This window comes from Taudactylus pleione, unplaced genomic scaffold (assembly GCF_031769625.1).
Source record: "Taudactylus pleione unplaced genomic scaffold, aTauple2 ptg000556l, whole genome shotgun sequence".
NCBI lineage: Eukaryota > Metazoa > Chordata > Amphibia > Anura > Myobatrachidae > Taudactylus > Taudactylus pleione.
Genome location: NW_028284958.1, coordinates 1673065 through 1695944, shown reverse-complemented (window position 1 = coordinate 1695944; position 22880 = coordinate 1673065). Strand labels below are relative to the sequence as shown.

The 22880-nt window shown below is 39.7% G+C and overlaps 1 protein-coding gene across 3 annotated transcripts in view; it reads right to left on the bottom strand.

Annotated features, from left to right (window-relative positions):
* The window catches only part of DET1 (DET1 partner of COP1 E3 ubiquitin ligase), a 42477-nt gene that overhangs the window by 7117 nt on the left and 12480 nt on the right, over window positions 1-22880 (bottom strand). For all 3 annotated transcript variants that reach the window (XM_088452658.1, XM_088452661.1, XM_088452660.1), the window contains exon 4: window positions 17601-17792. In XM_088452658.1, the coding sequence (XP_088308784.1) occupies window positions 17601-17792 (192 nt within the window). The remainder of the gene's footprint in view (window positions 1-17600; window positions 17793-22880) is intronic.

The following is a 22880-nucleotide window of genomic DNA, read 5'->3' as shown; positions in this document are numbered from 1 at the left end:
CTTGAATGCAAGGCACATATTTGAAACACAAATTTGAAACCGGGACTGTTGTACTGACAATATGTTCAGGGCCGAAGGATGAATTAGATAACATTTCGGAACCTATTCTACATTTTTTAACGTCTCTACTTTAAAAGTTAATTCATTTAATTATCGGTCATCAATCCTTGGTCTAGTTTGCCATTTACCAAGGTGTAAAACATTGGGGTCAATCCAATTAGGTGCGAATGGCGAGTTTGCTTCTCGCATCGAAGCGCGCTCCAGAGATTCTCCAATCCAATTAAAAATGCCTATTCACAGAGGAGGGGTGCAAATTGACTGCCAAATGAGATTTGAGAGAAGTGCATGAAACTGTGGGAAGACCATCCTGGACCCTCCCAAAATTGATTATTTCATTAGCAGGACCATATAGAAGGCCGTTTGTGGGCATTAGGAAGGTACTGTAGGTTTTTAGATTGTGTCAAATGGCTGATTTGTGTTTTTTTTATATATATATATATATAGATAGTGATTTTGGGGCACTTTGAGGGCACCTTGAAAAAAAAAAAAAATATATATTTTTCAACTAAAAATTTTACTTACATTTGGGGTACCCAAACGAAATGGATAAGTTGATTTTGGTGTAATTTGAGGACTTTTTTTTAACCCCAAACAATGACATGTAATTATTGGACCAATTAAGCTAATTGGAAACTTCCAATTGCCTAATTAGTCATTAGGGTGGGGGTGTCCAAGGGGTTCAGCACAGTGTCCTGACATTTTAACCTTAAAATAAAGATTTTCCATTTCTCACCCTCATGGGTGCAAATGGAAAGGTGTGAATTCAGTCTGAGTGATTCAGTGCGAGTTGCTAATTAGATTGCAAAATGAATTCGAAGCGAAAATGGCAACTCGCACCTAATTGGATTGACCCCATAGTGCCTGTGTTCCTAGATTGTAATATAAAGATGTAGAAAGCACTATACTAAAATGTAACATGGCACAAGTGCAATCATTGCAGATCTGGAGCAAGTGATGCAATAATGCAGTATGCATCAACTCTTCCAGGAAACAACCTCTCGCCATATGCGTTTTCCCAAAGCTTAACACTAACCTTATTTCTGCCAGCAAGTTGAGACAAACAACAAAACCCAACAACATTGTGAGCATGTCCCTTGAACAAAAAGGATGCTGCATGTTTACAGTTTTTTCTGAATTAAAAGATAATTTTCATATCCTACTGTAACTTAAAACATTTTGGCAACCTCTATGGTCTAAACCAGTGTTACCCAATCTCCTTCCTCAGGGAGCACTAAAGGTGCGTACACACTAGACGATATTTTGAACGGATGACTGACAACTATATCGTTCAGTTTGTACGCAAGTACGATGAACGACCAACAATACACGCTCCCGCAGGTTGTTGATCTTTGTCGTTCATCGTCTGAACATGCAGGCCAATCCGACAAAATTGTCAGATTTTTGCGTGCTCGGGGATGAGGGAGGGAGCCAGTTACTGAACGACATCATGCACGATATCGTTCAGTGTTTGTGCTCAATGTCGTTAACGACATTGAGCACACACCTACCAGGGAAACACAAGACAATATCGCTCATGCAGCAAATAGTCTAGGGTGTATGCACATTAACAGTACATGGTGTCCAATTTTTCTAGTTGGTGCACAGGCGTATTCATTACTGGCTGACCTTTTAAAAGATCCACAGGTGGAGCTAATTAGTTTGCTTATGATTCTGCGAGAAGACTTGGAAAACATGCACTGTTAACACTCCTAATGAGTTTGGGAAACACAGATCTAACACAAAGACTACTTTCAGTTGCTTACAGAAAGAAAGCAGACAGATAAATAGTGGACAGCTAGAAGTGATTGATGGGAACTACCACTCAAACCATAGATTCTGATCTGCGTAATAAAAATTTTAAAATAATAATAAATTGGTCCATATGCCAGCTCCCCAAATCATCAAGGAGTCCCATTTGTGAAGTCTCCCTACAACAGTGAAAAATAGTTCACAGCAGAATGGCAGCAGGCAGGTGCCTCTAAGCACCCCACCTCCCATTACTGTACTCGGGCCTAGCCTCATCTTATTACAAAAAATCCACATTAAGGGCCGTATTCAATTAGAAGCGAAGTCAAGTTTCGGCGATACTTTTCGCTTACGACGTAATTTTCGCCGATTTCATTTATCCCCGTATTCAATTTCAGCGTCTTTGACAGTGCGATAACCCAATGCAATGTAGTAGGCAAAAACGTTTGCCTATGAATACCCGGCGGAAAAAAAAGTGCAGAATTGGGGCTAACTGCGGCAAAAAACCCTGAAGAAACCTCAAAAAAAGCACTTTGAAAAAATGGGCAAAAAAAAACAAATCAGTCGGGGTACAGATTAAAAAGCTAGTGAAATTGCATTTGAGGGGGGTCTGCAAATGTGGGGGAGGTGTTTTTCGGATTGCAGGTGTTTGCTGAAGGTGCATTTTTGGTGCTTTTTAATGCTTTACTTTAGCATATATGCTTGCACCCAATTTCATGTACTCCGAATTTGATGGGAATACTTATTTTGGTATACAATCGGGAAACCGGCTGCCTTAATACAGACAGCCGGCTTTCCGACTGTCATATCCCGGCGAGGGTGAAATGCCGGGCGTCTAGATGTAGATGCCTGACATTTCCCCGACGCCGGGAGACCAGCATCCCGATCAAAGCGATGTCGGGTGCCGCGAGCGGACAGCCAAAGGGGGGGGGGGGGGTTAGGGTTAGGCACCCCTCCGGGAGGGTTAGGCACCCCCTGTGGGGGATAGGGTTAGGCACACCTAAGGAGGGTTAGGTTAGTTCATACTTACATTATCGACGATCGGGATTTCCAGCGCTGTTGGGCTTCCGCTGCCGAGAACTCTGCTTTTGTCGGCCAGGCACTGCCGGGAATCATACAGATTCCCTTATTTTCCCCCAAAAAAGTTGCAAAATGCTATTCTTCACCACTTGCTTGAAGACGCTAAATAGCACCTATTGAGACCATTTAAACACCCCACATACCTTTAGCAGGGCTATTCAGGGGTACCCATAGTGATCCCCCATGCCACTGCATCTTTTGGGGGGTGTCAGGCAGATTTCCCCAAAACTGAGAACTTTTCACCGGTTTCTTTTTCGCAGGAGCCAGTTTCCACCGATTTGGAATTGAATACGGGGATAAGTGGGGACGATCACACCAAAAACCAGCGATGACGGCGAAAAGTCCGGCAATGGACTTTTCGCTCCAAATTTAATACGGGCCTAAACCTCCATTCTGCAATGCTCCACAAAACTAGACACTTCTGTTCTCCTCTAGCATACTTCAATGGAAGCACATTTACAGAGAGCATATCCCCAATATGCTTGTGCCACGTTTTGCACCATCAACCAATGAAGCAGAGCAGAAATATAGACTGGAAAATTCTAGGATGGGAGCATTGAAATTTTGTTTTACTCCCCAAATTTTGTTATTATTATGCTTCAGTCTCAACATTATGCAGTGAGGATCAGGGGACTGGTGGTCTCAGAGGAAAGTGGGTGAAGGAAAATTTTTAGAGAAACCAGCAGTGAGCTAAATAGTCCGGTGTTTAAGCTAGCAGGCAGACACGTGGATTTGGGTCGAAAGCTGGGTACACATTAACCGATGTGTACACGGTGATGCGATGGGCGACTCCCCCGCCAACGGGCCGACATATAGGGCGGTCGGTACACATTAGACAGTCAGGTGCCCGACACGTCTGCCCCAGCCACATCTTGCTGCATGTGGTCGTCAGTCGCATCGTCAAATTGAGCTGCATATAGGGATTCCTCATGATGTGGCTGACGACCAAATGGGAGAGCGTAACGGCCAACAAATAGGTGTGCATTAGGCGACTGAAGATATGTCAGATCGGGCCAAAAAAAACCCATCTGTTTATCCAGCTTAAGTGGAGCAAAATGCCAATCACTTGTAGTTGTACACTATAAATCCACATATACTTATCTGCAAGTTATCTTTATTTAGGCCATGCTGGCCATTATTTAAACTGGTTTAAAAAATTATCATGGCCAGTACCTGTCATGAGTCAACAGCAAACCACACAGCCATGGTATTGCAAATAAAACTTACCAATGGTTTGGTGTTTAACGTTAACATTGCACATTGGGCTAAGTGATTACAGTAGAATCATGGAAAATAGACACTGGCTACATTATAAATCTCAAAGTAAATTGGAAATTAAAGTCTAGTTTATGATGTAAGTAACGTGGCATGAATAGTCATTACGTACTTGTATTATCAATATCTTGAGCATGGACACTTATCCATGCAAGCCTCTGCTCTGAGATTGCAGGACCTCACAGCACAACGGGACAATTCAGTCTCGCAGCAGAATAAGAAGAGAATGCCCTCAGCTGACTACTCAGAGTAGGAGCTCTGGCAATTACATACATACGATGCTTTAAATTCTTTTTGCCAAATAGAGATGATAAAATGTCATCTTTAAATTGCTGAAAGGTTAGTGGAAGACTGCTACTTCATCAAGAAGCTTGTTTCAAAGTCTAAAATGGTAAACAAAACTCCCAGAATGAGGACAAATGGATACTAAAAACCTATTAGCGCAAACATGAATAATATGTTCTTGACACAGATAAGTAATTGGGCAGATTAGCTGGATCTGCTGGTTATTAACTGCCTATACAAATTCTGTCACCATAAAATAACATTTTCCTAATGGAATAATAATCATTGCCTATAAATCATTCTTGCTCCTGAAATTTCCACTTTTCCCTTATTTCTACTTATTTAAATCTGAATTACCCTATATGATGGTATCTACTTGACTAACTGGCAAAGAGAAAAACAATTCTAAATGTAACAGATTAAAAATAACTAGATATAACTAGAAAACAGAATGAATTTTTAAAAAATTAAACTCAATTTCTATATCTCACCATGTCATGCAAATACAATGGTTGGCGTGTCTACATTGCCCCAATATTAGCTTTGCATCTTTTTTGCCTTTTGAAAGTGTGAAAACAGATGACAAACCAGACACAAAAAGGTTTAAAGTCACTCAGGGGTCTCTTTTAAATAGTAATATAGAATATATATATTTTTTTTAAAATAGGAAAATAAGTTAGATTTTACCTTACCTCAGAAATGACAATTAAATCTGAGAATGTTTTTTTTGGAGGGAGGAAGTGAACTTTTTTTCCCCTACATTATTAAAATAATATTTTCTGTACATGCTTCAAGAAAGCTGCCTGTATGTATGAAATGTCTCAAAATTAGGGACGTGTTTTTTCAGCAAAAAGATTGATGTCTTTGGTAGGGTGGTTTCTGATATACCATGTGGCAATCCTGTGGGTCTTGGAGATGCAAATGAATGCGATTCAGCCAGGCAAGACAAGCACCGACATACTTCCATTTTAATGGCATATTATCTGCAGAGTAGTAGTACTATTTGTCAGTAAAATCCATGAAATATTATATAATTTGCATATTGCAATATGCCAAAATAAACCAGGATGCTTATATGAACCAGGTAGCAAATAGGTTTATCACTATTGTTTAGTTATGGTTCATCAGCCAATATAACGAGAGCAGGAATCCTATATCCACATCACATGACAAACTACCTACTTATATACATTTATTCTCCAAATCATTGTACGGTATTGTATTTAGCATTTGTTTCCATGTGCACTAAAGAAACTAAGCAGATGGGAAAGGCTTGGTGAGAAGCAGGATTCTGTGTAGCTGAGAGGCAAGCGTGAAGTGTACCTATTCACCAGAAGTACCATAAAAGCAAAGGTTTCCATAGTAACCAGTGTGTCTTTATATTCATTCTAAGACACTTGCAGGTGAAGGAGTCATACAGGAGTGACAGGAGATACGGTGTATTGCTACAGCTGTAAAAAATTTTGTTTGTGTCACATGAATTTTGTGACTATTTGATGTCTTAGTGCAATCTAAAGAATGGGAAAGATGGGTATATGTAAGACTGGGCATACAACATTCAGGTTAGTGAAATGTCGGATAAGCTCTCTGAAACTTATGTTTCCATTACAGTTATGTAGGAGATGCCCATGTGGCATTATGTTTCATAGCCACCACGCCTCACTTCCTTTTCCAAATGCAGCAAAACAGTTGTGGAAGTCTGAACCCACTGAAGCCTATTATTTCACATTACATTTATGATTCTATGATTTTCAAGGGGGGGGGGGGGGGGGGGAAACCGGGACAACCATAATCAACAGAGGAGGATCACAAAGTCATATAAGGTATATTTATAATGTGTGAAACTATTGTATTATTTTAGCATTCAAACAGACAATATGTAGTTACCCATATGTCAATATTCAGAATGTGGACAGGTTCATAATGTGGACATTGACTATGACACGTTAAAAATGCCAACATTATGCATGTCTACATTATAAACATATGAAAGTTAAGGTTAGGCTGCAGTCAAGGTAAAATAGCACTGTTGACAAGTACAATTTAGCGCTTTTCTGCCAAAGAAAAAAAAAATATATGAATTAATATGTGATGATGTATGTACATGAGCAGCATGTCAGATGTAAGGGAATGCATCCCAAGTCTGCTTCATGTTTGTTATGGTTCTGTGTCAGTGGATGGAAAGACTTCACATGAACAGTGCCTCAGAAATGCCAGCATACCTTTTTACTTTCACTAGATTAAAGGAATTTAAATAAAAACCTTCAAACAAGTTTTACCGACTAATTGGCTGGCTATGGCATTACAACTATAGCATAATAAAAAGTTACTATACATAGGTGCTTCTACTGCATTTAGGAATATTAGTAATGGAAGTTAAAAAGTAGTATTGCAGTCTACTTCAGAACAGGCATCTTGACGCTCACTAGCTAAAAAGAAACCAAAAAACTCACTGCTATGGGAGAAGTAAGACAACTGAAATCAGATAAACGCAGCTGTTTGGATAACCCAATAAAAACAAAGTAAGAAAGCGCAGTTTATTCGGTTACTGTATGATATAATGTAAAATACACAGCTCTATAAAACCAATTATACGACACAAATACTAAATATTATATTATATCTACCTTACAGAAATGTGACAATTTATAGCCAGATAACCAACAATAAAAAAAATATATATATATTTTTTAGACAAAATTTTCCAAGGAAAATTTTTTAAACCAGTAAGAGTGAAAATGGTGGACATTTAATTATGTATGTATACACACTCCAGTTATTCTATGGAGTATTACTCTGCTCATTAAAGGCATTTGATATTAAGGTGAAGTAATAGGCATTACCAACTCCTCAAAAAAAATAAAAAATAAAGTATTTCTCAAAATACAAATTTTAAACGCTCACATAAAAGGGGTATTGGGGTATTACAACCTGTATTAATCTGCATCTCTAATACTGCAAGATCATGTGGGCATGACCATTTTTACATCACTGCATATAATTTGTTTGCATCATATTTCCATTAATGTACAATATAGCTGTATAAAATGGTGGAGCTTTATATTTGAAATATGATAAATAAAATAGTTCCACTGACACTTTTTTTATTTTTTTTAGAGATCATAGAAAAGGAGAATGTTTGCTGAACAGGCTTCCCAATGCTTGTTTTTTGGAGAACTTGTTGTTGTTGAGGGGGAGGGCATTTTGTTCATGTTTGTTTTTAATATATTTTTTTTAATTATTCATCAAAACACGAGTCATCATAATGAAGTTGACGATGATGAAAGTTCTCGAGCATGTGGCCACTTCGCAATAGACTTAAAGCGCTTTCCTTTAAAAGTATCTTCATGCTAATACTTTATGCTGTATTTTTAAGAATTAATATAATTGTGTCGTTACACATATTGTACATTTTGGCGTAAATGCATCAAGCTATACAGGAGGTCAGTAGTGTGCTTTGTGGTGGGACTTTAGTTTCTATATGAATAGCTACAAAAATGGACTTTTCAGGTTCAAACAACTCAAGGGGAAAAGAACTAATTTTCCATCATTAGCAATATTTCTCTATTAATGCACAGCAATACGTTAAAGAAACTATTTGGTACACACTGTTCCTCAACATGAAAAATTCAATAAATGTATGTACCTTGTTTTCATTCTGTCAAACAGAGGTGCAGCATGAGTGTGTTTGTACCAATCTTAATATGATGTGTTACCTAGCAACAAGGCTGGTTTCTTGGCAAGTATAAATAGAATTTTAATGCAGTTTGTAGGGAAATCCAAAAACAAAATATTGAAAAATATGAATGTATATTTGAAAGATTAAATCAAAACAGTTTTATCATCTCATCTTAATCAGAAAACAGACAGCAGCAATCAAATCAGTTACAACCTGCAGTGGTTACATCATTACTGCTGCATTATGTGACAACAACATAATTACCTATTTCACTATTGGGCATGCTTCAGGAAACAACTACAGTGACAAAAAAACAAACATAAAATAAAACATACCGATGGTGGTAATTTTCAAAGGGCAATATGTAATAGAGTAAGAGTTTAGCAGGAAACTCACTTTTTAAACTCGGCCAATGTAATAGAGTCTGAGTAAATGCAAACTGGCATGGTTTTTTTTTTTTTTTTTAAAGTACTCACGATTTAAACTCTCATCCATAGGTTTTCCCATTTTGAAGATAAAACTCAACCAAATAAGATGAGAGTTTACTGCTAAACTCACATTTTCTAAGCTCTCACCCTATTACATTTGGTCCCCCATCCTGTTTTCTAAATTGAAAACAATGACTTTAAAGAACTGTACAGCGGTGATATGACAGAAGCAAATATTTTTAATTGTTTAAAACGCAGTTTATAAATCTCTCTCAGATCACATCATTGCTATAGCGAGACTGACGCAGTGGTTTGAAGTCACTGGATACAGGCATTGCGATTGGCTAACTTTTTATTTGTGTGGTGTACGTGCATAAAGTGGAGGATTAAAATTGAAAAGTTACAGAACATTCTACACTAATATTTGTGAAGCATTATTTGTTTTCTTTCATTAAATGCAGCTCCCCTTCATTCCCTGAATGAAGGGGAGCTGCATTAAAAAAAAAATAAAAAAAAAATTACTTTTTGGACTTTTTTTTTTTTTTGCGAGAACAATTGCCGTCCGAAAACAGGCAGGGTCCATGAAACCTGTGTGTTTTTGCCATCGCAGCAACGAAACGGGGCTGATTTTGGGGAATTTTGTTTTGCCTGCCTAAGGCAAGTAAAACACAATCCCCGATAAATGCCGGCGCTTTCAGTGCTAACTGAATTATTGAAAATTGACAGTTGGGATCACATTAGTTATTAAGCAAAGGCTTGCTTCCTGGTGTGCTTAAGCCAAACATTTAAAAGGGCGATGTTTTACTAATAAAAGTATTGCCCTTTGAAATTTTCGGCTTGAATACACTACTTGGTAAATAGAACCCACACACTTCGGTACCCATCCTTTCGAGTACGCAATGGAGCACAAACAACCCTGCTTGATTAATCTGTCTATAAAACCTTCTTCTAGTCTGAAATTGAAAATTTTCAGTTTTTGCTGAAGTAAGACTTACAGGAGTAAGAATTTTGGAGGATGGCCTGGTGTCAAGAAGGGCAGCAAAGAAGCCACTTCTCTCCAGGAAAAACATCAGGGACAGACCGATATTCTGCAAAAGGTACAGGGATTGGACTGCTGAGGACTGGGGTAAAGTTATTTTCTCTGATTAAACCCTTTCAGATTGTTTGGGGCATCTAGAAAAACGTCTGTCCGGAAAAAAAAAAAGGTGAGCGCAACCATCAGTCCTGTGTCATGCCAACAGTAAAGCATCCTGCGACCATTTATGTGTGGGGTTGCTTCTCATCCAAGGGAGTTGGCTCACTCACAATTTTGCCTAAGAACACAGCCATGAATAAAGAATGGTACCAAAATATCCTCCAAAGCAACTTCTCCCAACCATCCAAGAACAGTTTGGTGACGAACAATGCCTTTTCCAGCATGATGGAGCACCTTGCCATAAGGGAAAAGTGATAACTTAGCGGTTCGGGGAACAAAACATCGAAATTTTGGGTCCATGGCCAGAAAACTCCCAGACCTTAATCCCATTGAGAATTTGTGGTCAATTCTCAAGAGGCGGGTGGACAAACAAATACCTACATGTTCTGACAAACTCCAAGCATTGATTAGGCAAGAATGGGTGGCCAGTCAGTCAATATGTGGTCCAGAAGTTGATTGACAGCATGCCAGCGCAAATTGATAAGCTTAACACTGCAAATATTGACTCTGAATAGACTTAATGTAATTGCCAATAAAAGTCTTTGACACTTATGAAATGCTTGTAATTTTACTTCAGTATATCATAGTAACATCTGACTGAGAGGTCTCAAAACACTGAAGTAAACTTTGTGAAAACCAATACCTGTCAGTCATTCTCAAAACTTTTGGCCATGGCTGTATAAACTGCAGCTTCATTTGAACTTTCCTGTGGTACTTTTGAATACAAATATACTTTTTTTTTTTTTCTTACAAACTGTTTGTATATAGTGGGGACTCAGATAAGGGTTGGTGGCTGCCATTAGCTGTAAAGAGTTCTGTAAGATACATTGGGGCATATTCAATTGGGCGCGAGGTTTAATGAGGTAAAAAACCTTGCGCCCATCGCGACCAAAGTTTTGATTACCGCGGGTATGCGCGCTCCTGATACCTGCAGTACCCAATAAAAAATAATTAAAAGTGGTTGCTGCGTTTTCTGCTCTTAAAACCCTGTGGCATGTAAAAAAAAAAAAAAAACAACAATTCACCGTTACCTGCCCGGTGGCCTCCACTTCATCTTTTCACTGGCTCCGGGGGCTGGTGGGAGGAGCAAGGACTGCTGGGAGATGTAGTCCTCTCAGCGCCAGTTACAGGGAAGGGGACATACACACAGGGGGATTGGGGTCACACACTGATATAACTGCTGCAGAAGACAAGTTTTCAGAATGTGAGTAATTAAGGACTAATTAAGCCAATTGAAGACTTCCAGTTGCTCAATTAGTCCACAGGGAGGGTGCCGCCAGGAAAAAAGAAGAAAGAAAAAAAACGAACAAGAACTACTTGCTCTGTGAGGTGCTCAAAAAAGAAAAACCCAGCAACGAATTGAATAGCAAAAATACTGCACCTGCAAGCAAAACCTCACAGGTGCAGGATTTTTGCCATTCTCATCCGAAATTAAATATACCCCTTTGCTTTCATTTTAACTATTGTTTTTATTATCAGGAAGTAGCTTGAATAATCTATTTGCAATTATAGGATTATGAATGAGAGTCCATATACAGATGTGTCCACATAGATCTATCCTCCGCGCGCTACAATTTGTGTTACACATAATGCGTGAATGCCATATGTCTCGGTAGTGCTGAGCATCTTTTTGTGCAACAGTTTCCCTTAAAATGAGTCTTATTTGCAAAGTGCACTTTAAGGGAAAAAGTTGCATGTGCTTAGTGCCACAGAGTTGCTCCATGGCATGGTGTGACTAGAAGGGCTGTTTAACACGCAAGGAGGCTAGATGTACGTGAATACATCTGTATGTCTAAAAGCCTATAAAAAGGTGGCTGCAACATACTCAGTTTAAGAATGCTGGCTGACAATTCTATGCATAGATACAGTGATACTGTATATGCAAGTGATATATTCAGCTAGAGAGTTAACGGTTTACTTTTTTAATGTTGCTGTATATAACAGTGTACTAAAACACTTAATAATCAAATCAGGCACTTCAAATAAATGTTTTTTATTTAAATAATTTTATTAATTCTTTGTTTTAAAGGTGAAAAAGCGCAGGCAGTCTTTTCCCTTGTATCTAAGAATAAAAATATACCCTTTCCAACTTGCTGCTGGAATGTCATTTTGAGAAAATACACTGCATTTTATTTAAATGCGAGCACTGCATCAGGGAATATTGTTATAAGAAAATGTCAAGATACTCCAAAACAAAAAATACCCCAGAACAGGATATTCCTTGTGACTATGTCCACTTTTCTCACAAGTTGCTAAAAGATTTATCCATACTTTGGATAAATGTTCAGACACTTTAATTCAATTCTGAAATTATTTCCTTGATTTTACCCGTTTATGTACCTAGTAATAAGAATGTAAAATTACAGCAAAGTAAATGTGAAGGCACTGCATAATGCAGAGTGCTGCCAGAAAACAAAAAAATAAAAATCACTGAATAACAAAGAAGAAAAAAAATAAACCACAGGTGGTAGGTGGTGAAAGATTACAAATCACAGGCAGGCTGGCCTGGACTGCCACATTTTTATCTAATTCCTGCTGAGACAGAGACATGTTGAGTCTCACATATCCAAAATGCTTGGAACCAGGGGTATTTTGGATATCTGAATATTCTGTATTTTGCAATATTTGCATACCATAATGAAATATCTTGAGAATGGGACCCAAATCTAAATACAAAATGCATTTGTTTTATATACACCTTATACACACAGCCTGCAGGTAATTTTACACAATATTTACAATAATTTTGTGGCTCAAACAAAGTTTGTGTACAAAACAAAGGTTTTACCATCTCTGTCATGCTCAAAAAATTCCGTATTTCAGAATATTCGGATATGGGGGGCTGAACAGTATAGCAGTATTTTCTGTTATGACTCAATATATATTTTTGTACAGTTTAGTACATTTACTACCAATATATAAAATAATTAACTGTGTTACATTCATGCTACATTAGACAACAAAAACTACACGTCCCACTCAGTCACCAAAACAACTAATGTATGATAAAAGAAAGTTCTAGATTTATTATTCAACCTTATACATGGAATGGGACTTAAATTTAAAATTATCCAATTGTCCCATGGATAGCGTGAAATTATATATATATCACACACACCCATATATTACCTACACACACACACACCAGGTAATAGAAAGATAAAATCACATATTTATTAGAAACACACTAAAATGGTCATAATAGTCAACGTTTCGGTCCTCCCAAGAACTGTCGTCAGGACGTTAGCACAAGGTGCAGACAGAACAATGCTTCACCACATAATGAACATCCAGTGTCTGAGGCTTCTTATATAGCCAGAGCAGACTCATAAGCTCCTCCCATCAATAAATCAATGCAAAAATAGAGTATAACATAACAGACAGGGGAGGTATAGAAATATCAGAGCTAGACACAGCCAAAATAGCGACTAAGCACTTATTGAAATCAGAGGTGTGGGTCATATATATTGTGTAAAAAAAAATAAATAATAATAATTACTTTTAAGCTCATTATATAAATCCAAGATGGTGCCCGTCTGCATGCGTTCCACCCAGGGAAGCTGTCCGTATGGGCGGAAGTGACGTCACCCCACATCAGTGGTAAACATAACACACCCACCCAGCTGTCACAAGCGCTGTATGATCCAAAGGTGAACAGTGTGCGCTTTAGTCACCCAGGGGGTGCCCGCACAATAGGACACATCATGTGTCAATCACTGGTCATAACGCTGAAAAGCAGGTAACATTACTAATAATTGCATTGTTCTGGCTGCACCTTGTGCTACTGTCCTGATGACTGTTCCTGGGAGGACCGAAACGTCGACTATTATGACAATTTTAGTGTGTTTCTAATAAAGATGTGATTTTATCTTTCTATTACCACCTGGTGAGTGCCCTTTTTTCAAAAATTTGTATTCTGGAATGCCTCTTTGGATTCACGAGGAGCACCACCGCAACATTTATTTGGATAAAGCTTTGAGTGCGAACTTAGACATATAGAGATATACATTATATACACATACATACATACCCACACACACACACACACACACACACACACACGTGTAAATAGATTTATTACATACACACACTGTATGAAATACAAAAATTATTTTTTTTAAATATTAATCCTAGTGGTAATTGCTTTCAGTACCCATCTAGACATTGCTCTAATAGGGTAACGTCAAAGAGCAAAGCAAGTAATAATGAAGGCAGTCATACCTGGGATGCTTGCACTGCTTTATTATTTTACATTTCTTATTTATTCATCCAGCTAAAAGCTCTCCAGCTGCTCAGCCCTCTCTGTACAGTGCACATTAAAGAGGTCGTAGGTGTGTTAGAAGGAAACCGTAAACATAAACAAAAAAAAACAAAAAAAAAAAAGAAGAAGAAAACACAACTACCACGGAGCTATATACAAATGCATCACACAGTTATTTGCTCTTCCTACTGCAGATCTGCACAATGTTTAGAATGTCATTCAGGAAGGCGATTACATTCATGGGCCCGTACCCAGAACTACAAAAAAAAAGTTATTTTCCTTTTTAAAGCATGAACAAATCTCTGTTTGTAGTTCTCTGATGTGAAACAATTTGCTGCATACAAGGCAAATTCCCTGTAATTTGCCACAATGTTACCTACAGCTAAAAAGATCATTTGAAAAGCTAGCAACCGTGGCAGTCATTTACAAACATTAAATGTGGCTTAAATGCAAGATTATGTAAAATTAACAAACAGGTGTTCACCACTTAAAGGTTTCCAGGCTGGACTAGACAAATGACATGATGGGAAGGGATTACTGTGCACCATGCAGTGGACATCTTTTAACGCAAGTAAGGCATCACAGGTTTCTTTGTAAGCCCTTTTCTATAAGCCTATTGGAAAGTCTTCTTAACAGCAACAGAGTTATATCAGATCCTGTATTATGATTTCTTTAGAACTTTCTAAATTTAATATAACTTTAGTATAAAAACTGTTTACAGCACACAGTTTAAGCGCATGAGAATCCTTATGGTTACATTATAGTCTAAGTAATGTTCTACTATAGTTCCTAGTAATATGAATCAACTTCCACCTACCACAGACACTGTCTCAAACATTCTGATGGTGTATTGTTATAATCAAAATACACTAACACTGCATTTAAACTAAAGGAAAAAACAGATCGATGATCAGCAAATGAGCCTTCTTCTCCTTATTCCAATATGAACTGCAGTTAAAGCTAAGCACTGGGAACAATGAAAAACTTTTTAGAATCAATGGATTAATATGAAACTGTTTTTCTTTCAAGTTAGAACTAAGTCCTTCACCCAAAGCATGTCCATTGCTGCCAAATGTAGAGGCATCATCAAGCCCTGACACAGCACTGAAATTCCCGAGCACCAAGACATCATAGAGGTATTATCGGTTGCTGCCTCTTTACTCGTGGCAGAAGCTTCTGGGGCATTTCAAATTTGAAATAAGGGTGCTTTCTCCAATAAGTTGAAAGCAATGACAGGCTGCCAGAGAATCAACTAATCTACAGGATGAAAGGGGATTGCTAAATCTTTTATATGGCCTTACTAACACTGTCCTTGGTGCTTGCTCAATGCTGGTGTATGTTGCCATCACGTATAATATGGAACAGGTGTGAGCCCATTTAGAAACTGTTCAGTGGAATATTTGCCCCATTCCCTTCCATCTCACATCGACCTCCTTTGCCAACCTTTTAAGTATTGTTCGATGTAGGATTTATATTTTGTATGGCACTGCAGTTTGCTGGCACCTCACAAATAAACAATGATAATCAATCTGTACTTGATGGTGAAATTACGCATTTTCCACTGGCAGAATTTGCCTTTAAATTGTTCTGTGTGGAACCCTTGTTCCACCAGGAGTTCACCCTTATTAGTCACATTCTACTTAACTGTTACGGTGTAAATGCAGCTTACGAGAGCGAAACACATGGGTATATGCAATAGCCTGCGGACTGCAGGCATTGGCGACTGCCCTGTGAGACTGCCTGAAGTAGCAGTCAGTCATTTAAAAAGGAAAAACCGGGTTGATTTTAATTGACTGCTACTTTATAACATCGGGCAGGCTCGCACGAGACTCGCTGATGTCCGCAGGCTATTACATATACCTAGTAGTGACAGATATGAAGCGTGAAAATAAAATGAGGTAACATTGTAAAAAGGAGAGAGAGAAAGAAAGGAGGTAGAGCCCCAAAAAATTAGACCCCACCCACTCCAATAAGCTCTTCATGTATTTCAAAAGGCCAGTTCAGGCATTGTGTTTTTGGCTGAGACAGGATATTGGGATCCATAAGGATGTAATCAACAGATTGTAAAGTGAAGTCATTGAGTGGGCAGTCCCACTAGTTTTATCTGATGGTTGGAGTATCAATGCAATCCCCAGGGTATCAGTTGTTTCTACAAGTGATGTTTAAAACGGATTTAGAGCAGCAGGTAGGGTCAGAACAGTTGAGAGTGGCATTGCAGTCCTCAGGGTGTCAGTAGTTTCTACAAGTGATGTCTAAGTTGATTTAGAGCAACAGGTAGTGTCAGAATATTATTTGGAGTGGTATTGCAGTCCTCAGGGTGCCAGTTGCAGCTCCAATTATTTTTTTAAGCCGAGTTAGGGCAGCAGTTTGTCAGAGTGGACCATTTTGGAGGATGAACCAGAAGTGAAGGAGAAATTGGAAACCACGTTTTTAACATTATTGGCAGTATGGACGTGGAATGTATAGCTGTTTTAGATCATGAGCTTTTCACTCCAAGGTTTGGGGCCATATCTAGTACTGTTGTTTCTAGAGGTGTAGGAGTCTAAAGGTGCACATCCACTAGGCGATGGGGTAACAACAGTATGATTACAACATTGTAATCGTACAGTCATTCCCCATCCCCCGTAGTGCCTACACTGAACGATTTGTCGTTCAGTGTAGGCACCCTCCCTCATTCCTGAACATGGGAAATCTGTCATTATCGGCAGATTGACTGGCATGTTCAGGCGATGATTGATCTCGGAAACAACCAGCGGGAGCGCGCATCACTGGTAGTTTCTGACATTATAGTGCACGATTAATGAGTGATTGAATGATTACGATGTCGTAATTACTCATTAAAATCGCCTAGTGGATGTGCACCTTAAAGCATTAGATATGCCAGTCAGTAATGTGTATGGTATGCAGTAACACAGTAGTATTCAAGAAGGCTAAAACTAAGTAGAAAGCCTGTGATCAAGCAGTTCACTCACATTTGGAGAATTCTATCCAGCCTGCCATAACACTATTTATTTTTAAGTGCATGTCTGTATAATAAACACCCAGTCATTTACTGCTAGGTGGAGGCCTACAGCATATAAACCCCCAACTGCTATCTCCTCATAATAAACATCTAGGTGAAGATGGAGCTAAAAGTTCTACATATTCCCTTGCTCGTGGGGCGAAGGGCAGCTATTTGTGATGGCACAGAATTGGTTACATGCAATTAACAACTAATTCAATGCTGACCTCTACAGTTATGCACGCACCTCCTTCAAATTACATCCTATTGTATAGTTGGTAAAAAACGGAATCGGAGGAGAAGTGTTTTTTTATGGTGCATCTATAAAATATAAGTTAACCCAGTCAAACTATTCTCACTACTGGACACATGTAGTGAATGCAAAATATACAAAATTTGTTATATTAATTTACAGTAGAATGCAATAGCAACTAAACAAAGCAGCAATGCAATATCAGTGATATCATGGAAAGGAATGCAATCATCCCCCCACTACTTCTGAAAGAAATACGCAAGTATAATAGATTGTATAAATACATATCCCTGTTAAAGCATAGTAGTATTGTTAGTGGCACAGAGCTTTAGCATACCTGATGGGGTGATCGCCGCATGTTTTAGGCCTCTCCATAACAGATACCCACTTATCATCGTAGCTGAAGAGAGACAGGTCAAGGTACGGGCTTCCACTGTAAGACTGGGCACTGATAGGCAGCTGGCTCAAGAGCCTCCTCACCGCCTCTGTATGGCCTCCGTACTTTGCATTCACAATAGTGTCTTTAAACCTAAAAGCAAAGAAATCATAAAAGTTATACTACAGGATACATCCCTAGTTCAGCAAACAAGTAGTATGTAGAACAAATTCTGTAAGCCAAATTTTAGATGTACGCTTGTTACAAGTAGATAGCACAAAATTAAAAAAGTATAAGAGTTGCCGGAGTCATGGAACAGCTTAAATAAGATAGACAAGTAAAGTGAATTCTCTTCTATAGCACTTTCACATACAATTATAATTGTAAAAACAAGAGATATGGTAAGAACTTACCTTTGTTATCTCTGTTTCTACGAAGTCCATAGGGTCCACAGGGTGACCTTGGGGTATAGCTGGATCCTGGATCATCGGGCACCACGGAGTTAAAGCTTTTAGCTGCTCCCAGGATGCACTTGGGTCCATCCTCCCCTATACCCCGCCCCCGAGCCACAGGCACCTCAGTTGGTAAGCAGCCCAGGCCGGAGGAGGAGACGAAACAGAGAGAAGGAAGACTGGAACACACAAGAACCATACTCACAGAAATGGGAGACGGAAAATCGGTGACCAGTCACAGAGCCCATATGAAGCCAGGTGCGTCAGGGCGGGTGCCCTGTGGACCCTATGGACTTCGTAGAAACAGAGATAACAAAGGTAAGTTCTTACCATATCTCTTGTTTTCTACTTCAGGGTCCATAGGGGTCCACAGGGTGACCTTGGGGATGTCCCAAAGCAGTCCAACTAAGGGCGGGGACGCTCCTGTGCTGATAGGAGAACCCGGCGCCCAAAGGATGCATCCTGAGAGGCAAAGGTGTCAAACGCATAGAACCTCAAAAAGGTCTGAATGGAAGACCAGGTGGCCGCCTTACAGAGCTGAACAGCAGAGGCGTCACGGCTAGCAGCCCAAGAAGGGCCCACAGACCGAGTGGAATGAGCCTTAACATAAGCCTCAATAATAACAGAACGAAGCCAACGGGCTAGAGTTTGTTTGTTGGCTTGCAACCCGCTTGCCGCTTAATTAACCCTGGTGGTCTAGTGGTCTGGCGGGGTATGCCTCCGCTGGAGGGGGGCCCGCCGCCACCGCTAGCGCCCCCGGTCTGTCCCCTAGACCGGGGGCATGGGACTGCATTTAAAAGGAACCCGCGCACCGCCGCTAATCAGCGGTGCGCGGCTTACCTTGATCTCCCCGGCGTCTTCCGGCAGCAATCCCGGGGGAAACCAGAGTCCGGCTAGTACAGACTCTGGCTTCCCCCGCCGCGATCCCCAGTTCAGTGCTGGTGTCGCGGCGCCAGCAGGGAGAAGGAGCGGCAGCGTGGGCGTCTGTACAGACAGCCCATCGCTGCTGCTCTAGAGAAAAAACTTATAGTAAAAATTAAACTAAGTTAAAAAATAAAAAGCTTTAGGGGGCTGCAGGAGCCGACTCCGGCCGGGCACCATCTTAAACCGAGGCGCCTGTGGCTCGGGGGCGGGGTATAGGGGAGGTTGGACCCAAGTGCATCCGATTTGTCACCAGCTCTGACTGCTGGTGACAGAGGAGACCCTGAGCAGAGCCTACGGTCATCACTGTGCAGAGTCCCCCTTAACTCCTACTGTGTGACCATGTGCATCCCGTCTAACCCTTCCTGAGTGTGTAACTGTGCCCCCCCTCCCTAACACTGACATTGTAACTGCGCACTCCCCGCCCCCCCCCAACCCTGACTGTGTAATTGTGTGCAGCCCCCTCTAACCCTGACTGTGTAATTGTGTGCAGCCCCCTCTAACCCTGACTGTGTAACTGGGTGCAGCCCTCTGTATCCCTGACTGTGTAAAGCAGGATACACACTTGACGGATAAGTGCAGATCGAGTGATCTGCATATATATCTACAGATGATGGTGGTTCATACACACTGATCAACCGTCATCTGACCGCTGGCCAGGAGGTATGTCGCGTCCCCCTCCCCGCGGTCTCTGTTGCAAGTGTACGGGCGGTACAAATTGCTGTTACAATTGGCCGATGGGCACCCGATATATTGACGGATCAATTGATCAGCCAATATATCTGCCAGTGTTTACCCAGCATAACTGTGTGCAGCTTCCCCTAATCCTGACTAATAGGGGTATTCAATATGGGAGCGAAAACATCGTTTTTGCAGGTTTTACTTTTACACCATATTCAATTTCAAAGACTTTTCGCAGGTTCAAAAAGTCTTTGATAAAAAACGGGGATAACTTTTCACCATTGAATAGGTGTCGAAAAAAAGTGCAGAATTGGGGTTTAGGGGTGCAGGCTTAAAAAAAAAAAAATAGCCTGCACCCCTGGGAATGACATTTAAAAAAGAACTGTCAAAAAAAGTTTTTTTTAAAAAAATAGGGACACCCCAAAAAATTAATTTAAAAAATGGGGTGAAAAACAAAAATGGGAAAAAATTGTTTAACAATAGGGAAATAGGTTGAGGGCTATTCTGCAAGTATGCGGCAGATGTTTTCTAGAATAGATTTATAGCGGCAGGTGCACAATTGCAGAATTTTTAAAAACTTTAGGGACATCAAAATATGTTAGTACCCATTTTCATGCACCCCAAATTTGATGGGACCACTTAAAAAAACGAAAAAATAATCTAAGTGCTCTTCTGCATCACTTCTTCAATGTCGGGAAAAAACACCTGCTGCGGCTATTTAAATACGACTTTCAATTACAGGCTAAAACAGGGGTACCCATAGTGATCCCCCATGTTTTTACAACTTTAGGGGGGGTCCTACAATTTTTTAAGGAAAAATTCGTAACTTTACGCAAATCCAACTTCACAGGCTCCCGTTTTCGTTGATTTCATATTGAATACAGGGATAAGTGGGCGCGCGTCCGATACTTCAACGCAGGTAAAAACTCAGATATGAAACGTAAACTTCGACAGCGAAGTTTACGTTTCATATTGAATACCCCTCTTTGCCTTCAAAACAGCATCAGCTCTTCTAGGTACACTTACATAACGTCAGGGATTTTGTAGGATTATAGTCGGGTGTATGATTAACCACTTATACTAAACAGGTGATAATGACCATCATTTTCATATGTAGGTTGAAACAGTCATTAACTGAAACAAACAGCTGTGTAGGAGGCTTAAAACTGGGTGAGGAACAGCAAAACTCTGCTACAAAAGGTGAGGTTGTGGAAGACAATTTCATGTCACAGGTCATACACCATGACAATACTGCATCAGCAAGGTCTCTCCTAGGCAAAGATTTTAAAGCACACAGGGGTTTCAAGATGTGCTGTTCTAGCTCTTTTGAAGGAGCACACAGAAACGGGAAAAGTTGAGGACTGTAGATGCAGTGGTCGGCCAAGGAAACTTGGTGTCCAGCAATGCCATCAGCTCAGAACTGGCAGGACACAGGTACACCCATCTATTGTTCGGAGAAGTCTGGCCATGTCAGAGAAGTCTGCCTTCATGGAAGAATTGCAGCCAAAAATCCATACAGAGCCCTGATCTCAACATCATAGAGTCTGTCTGGGATTACATGAAGAGACAGAAGGATTTGAGCAAGCCTACGTCCACAGAAGATCTGTGGTTAGTTCTCCAAGATGTTTGGAACAACCTCCTTGCCCAGTTCCTTCTAAAACTGTGTGAAAGTGTAACTAGAAGAATTTATGCAGTTTTGAAGGCAAAGCAGGGTCACATCAAATATGGATTTGATTCAAACTTCTCTTCTGGTTCATTCACTTTGCATTTTGTTAATTTAGATAGATATTACAATCATAACTTAATGTGTACTTTTCACCAGGGGAATAGGCTAGATTCTTTGGGATTGATTGGTTGCCATTGCTTGTTTAGTGGAGCCTAATTATGTCTGTAGGAAGATAAAGCCATATACTGTGTCTTTCAAACTATTTAATCTGATTTTTATAGTAGAAGGAGACCACTGTATTACCCAATAGGGATGAGATGATGAGGGCTCCCTTGAGTGTTCAGGTACTTCCTTTATTGAGAACACATATAATATAGGGCTCACCAGAGGGGTAAAGCAATATACACTATACTTTATAGAGGAGTTCCCTAAAGGAGCTACATCACCTGAACACTCAAGGAAGCCCTCATCATGCCTTCTCTATTGTGTAATATACTATACTATAAAGGGTGCTCTCTAAAGGAATACAACCGATTACGTGGTAGCACTGTGCCTACAATAAATGTTTTATACCCACACCCAGTCTCACACCATTTTTCCATCCAAGTCATATCACCAGGTAGCCACAAGTATACCTACAACATTCATGGCCCCTTTCCCTCCCTGACCACTCTATTGGAGCTGTAACCACCCACTTATCACATCTGTCTAGAAGACCAGACACATCCAGTTACAGCTTTCAGCCCCCTGAGTGAGCACAGTGTCCCAATACAATTTATAATGTAACTGGTAGTTAAATATAAAGAGGAAATACTGGAATTAGCTACTAGTAATATCTGGAGCATGAAAACATATTTTGATCAAAATGCACATTATGGGGCATAGGCTTATTTAAGATAATGTGTAATTTACACTGTCCTGCATACATGTAACAAAGAAACACCATGTAAAGAAAGTAGAGCAGTACCACTTTGTGGCCAAATGATCACATAAATAAGGCCCAAGTGTCTCAATATTCGCAGGATTTTCTTTCAGGATTAGATATATTATCCCTTCTTATCACAATAAGTGGGTATAAAAAAAAAAAAAAAAAAAAAACATCCAGCACTTGGCTTCAACCCTTGTGGGGTATCAAAGCTACCTTTGCTTTGCCTGTAAATATTGTCCTTCATGTTTTTAGTTTTTAGCCCCCTCTCACTTTCAACATTTCCTGAATTAAAGTAGATTGCCATCTTTGAGCAGGTTTTCCAAATACTTAATATAAACACAGCCCAACACAAGGCCCCCCCCCAAAAAAATTTAAAAGTGCTTTTTAAAATCGGCTCTAATTCTTGAAATAATGATGAATACTCTACAGGAACATTCTAGAAGGTGAGACATGCATTTTTTTTAGGTATTCACTCTGTGATCATTCTAGAATACCCCTCTGTATACAAATAATCAGTGATCTACTGTGTTTTTACTTGTTTCTTTTGCATGTAAGAAATTAAAACAATTTAGCAAAACCAATATCATAATCAG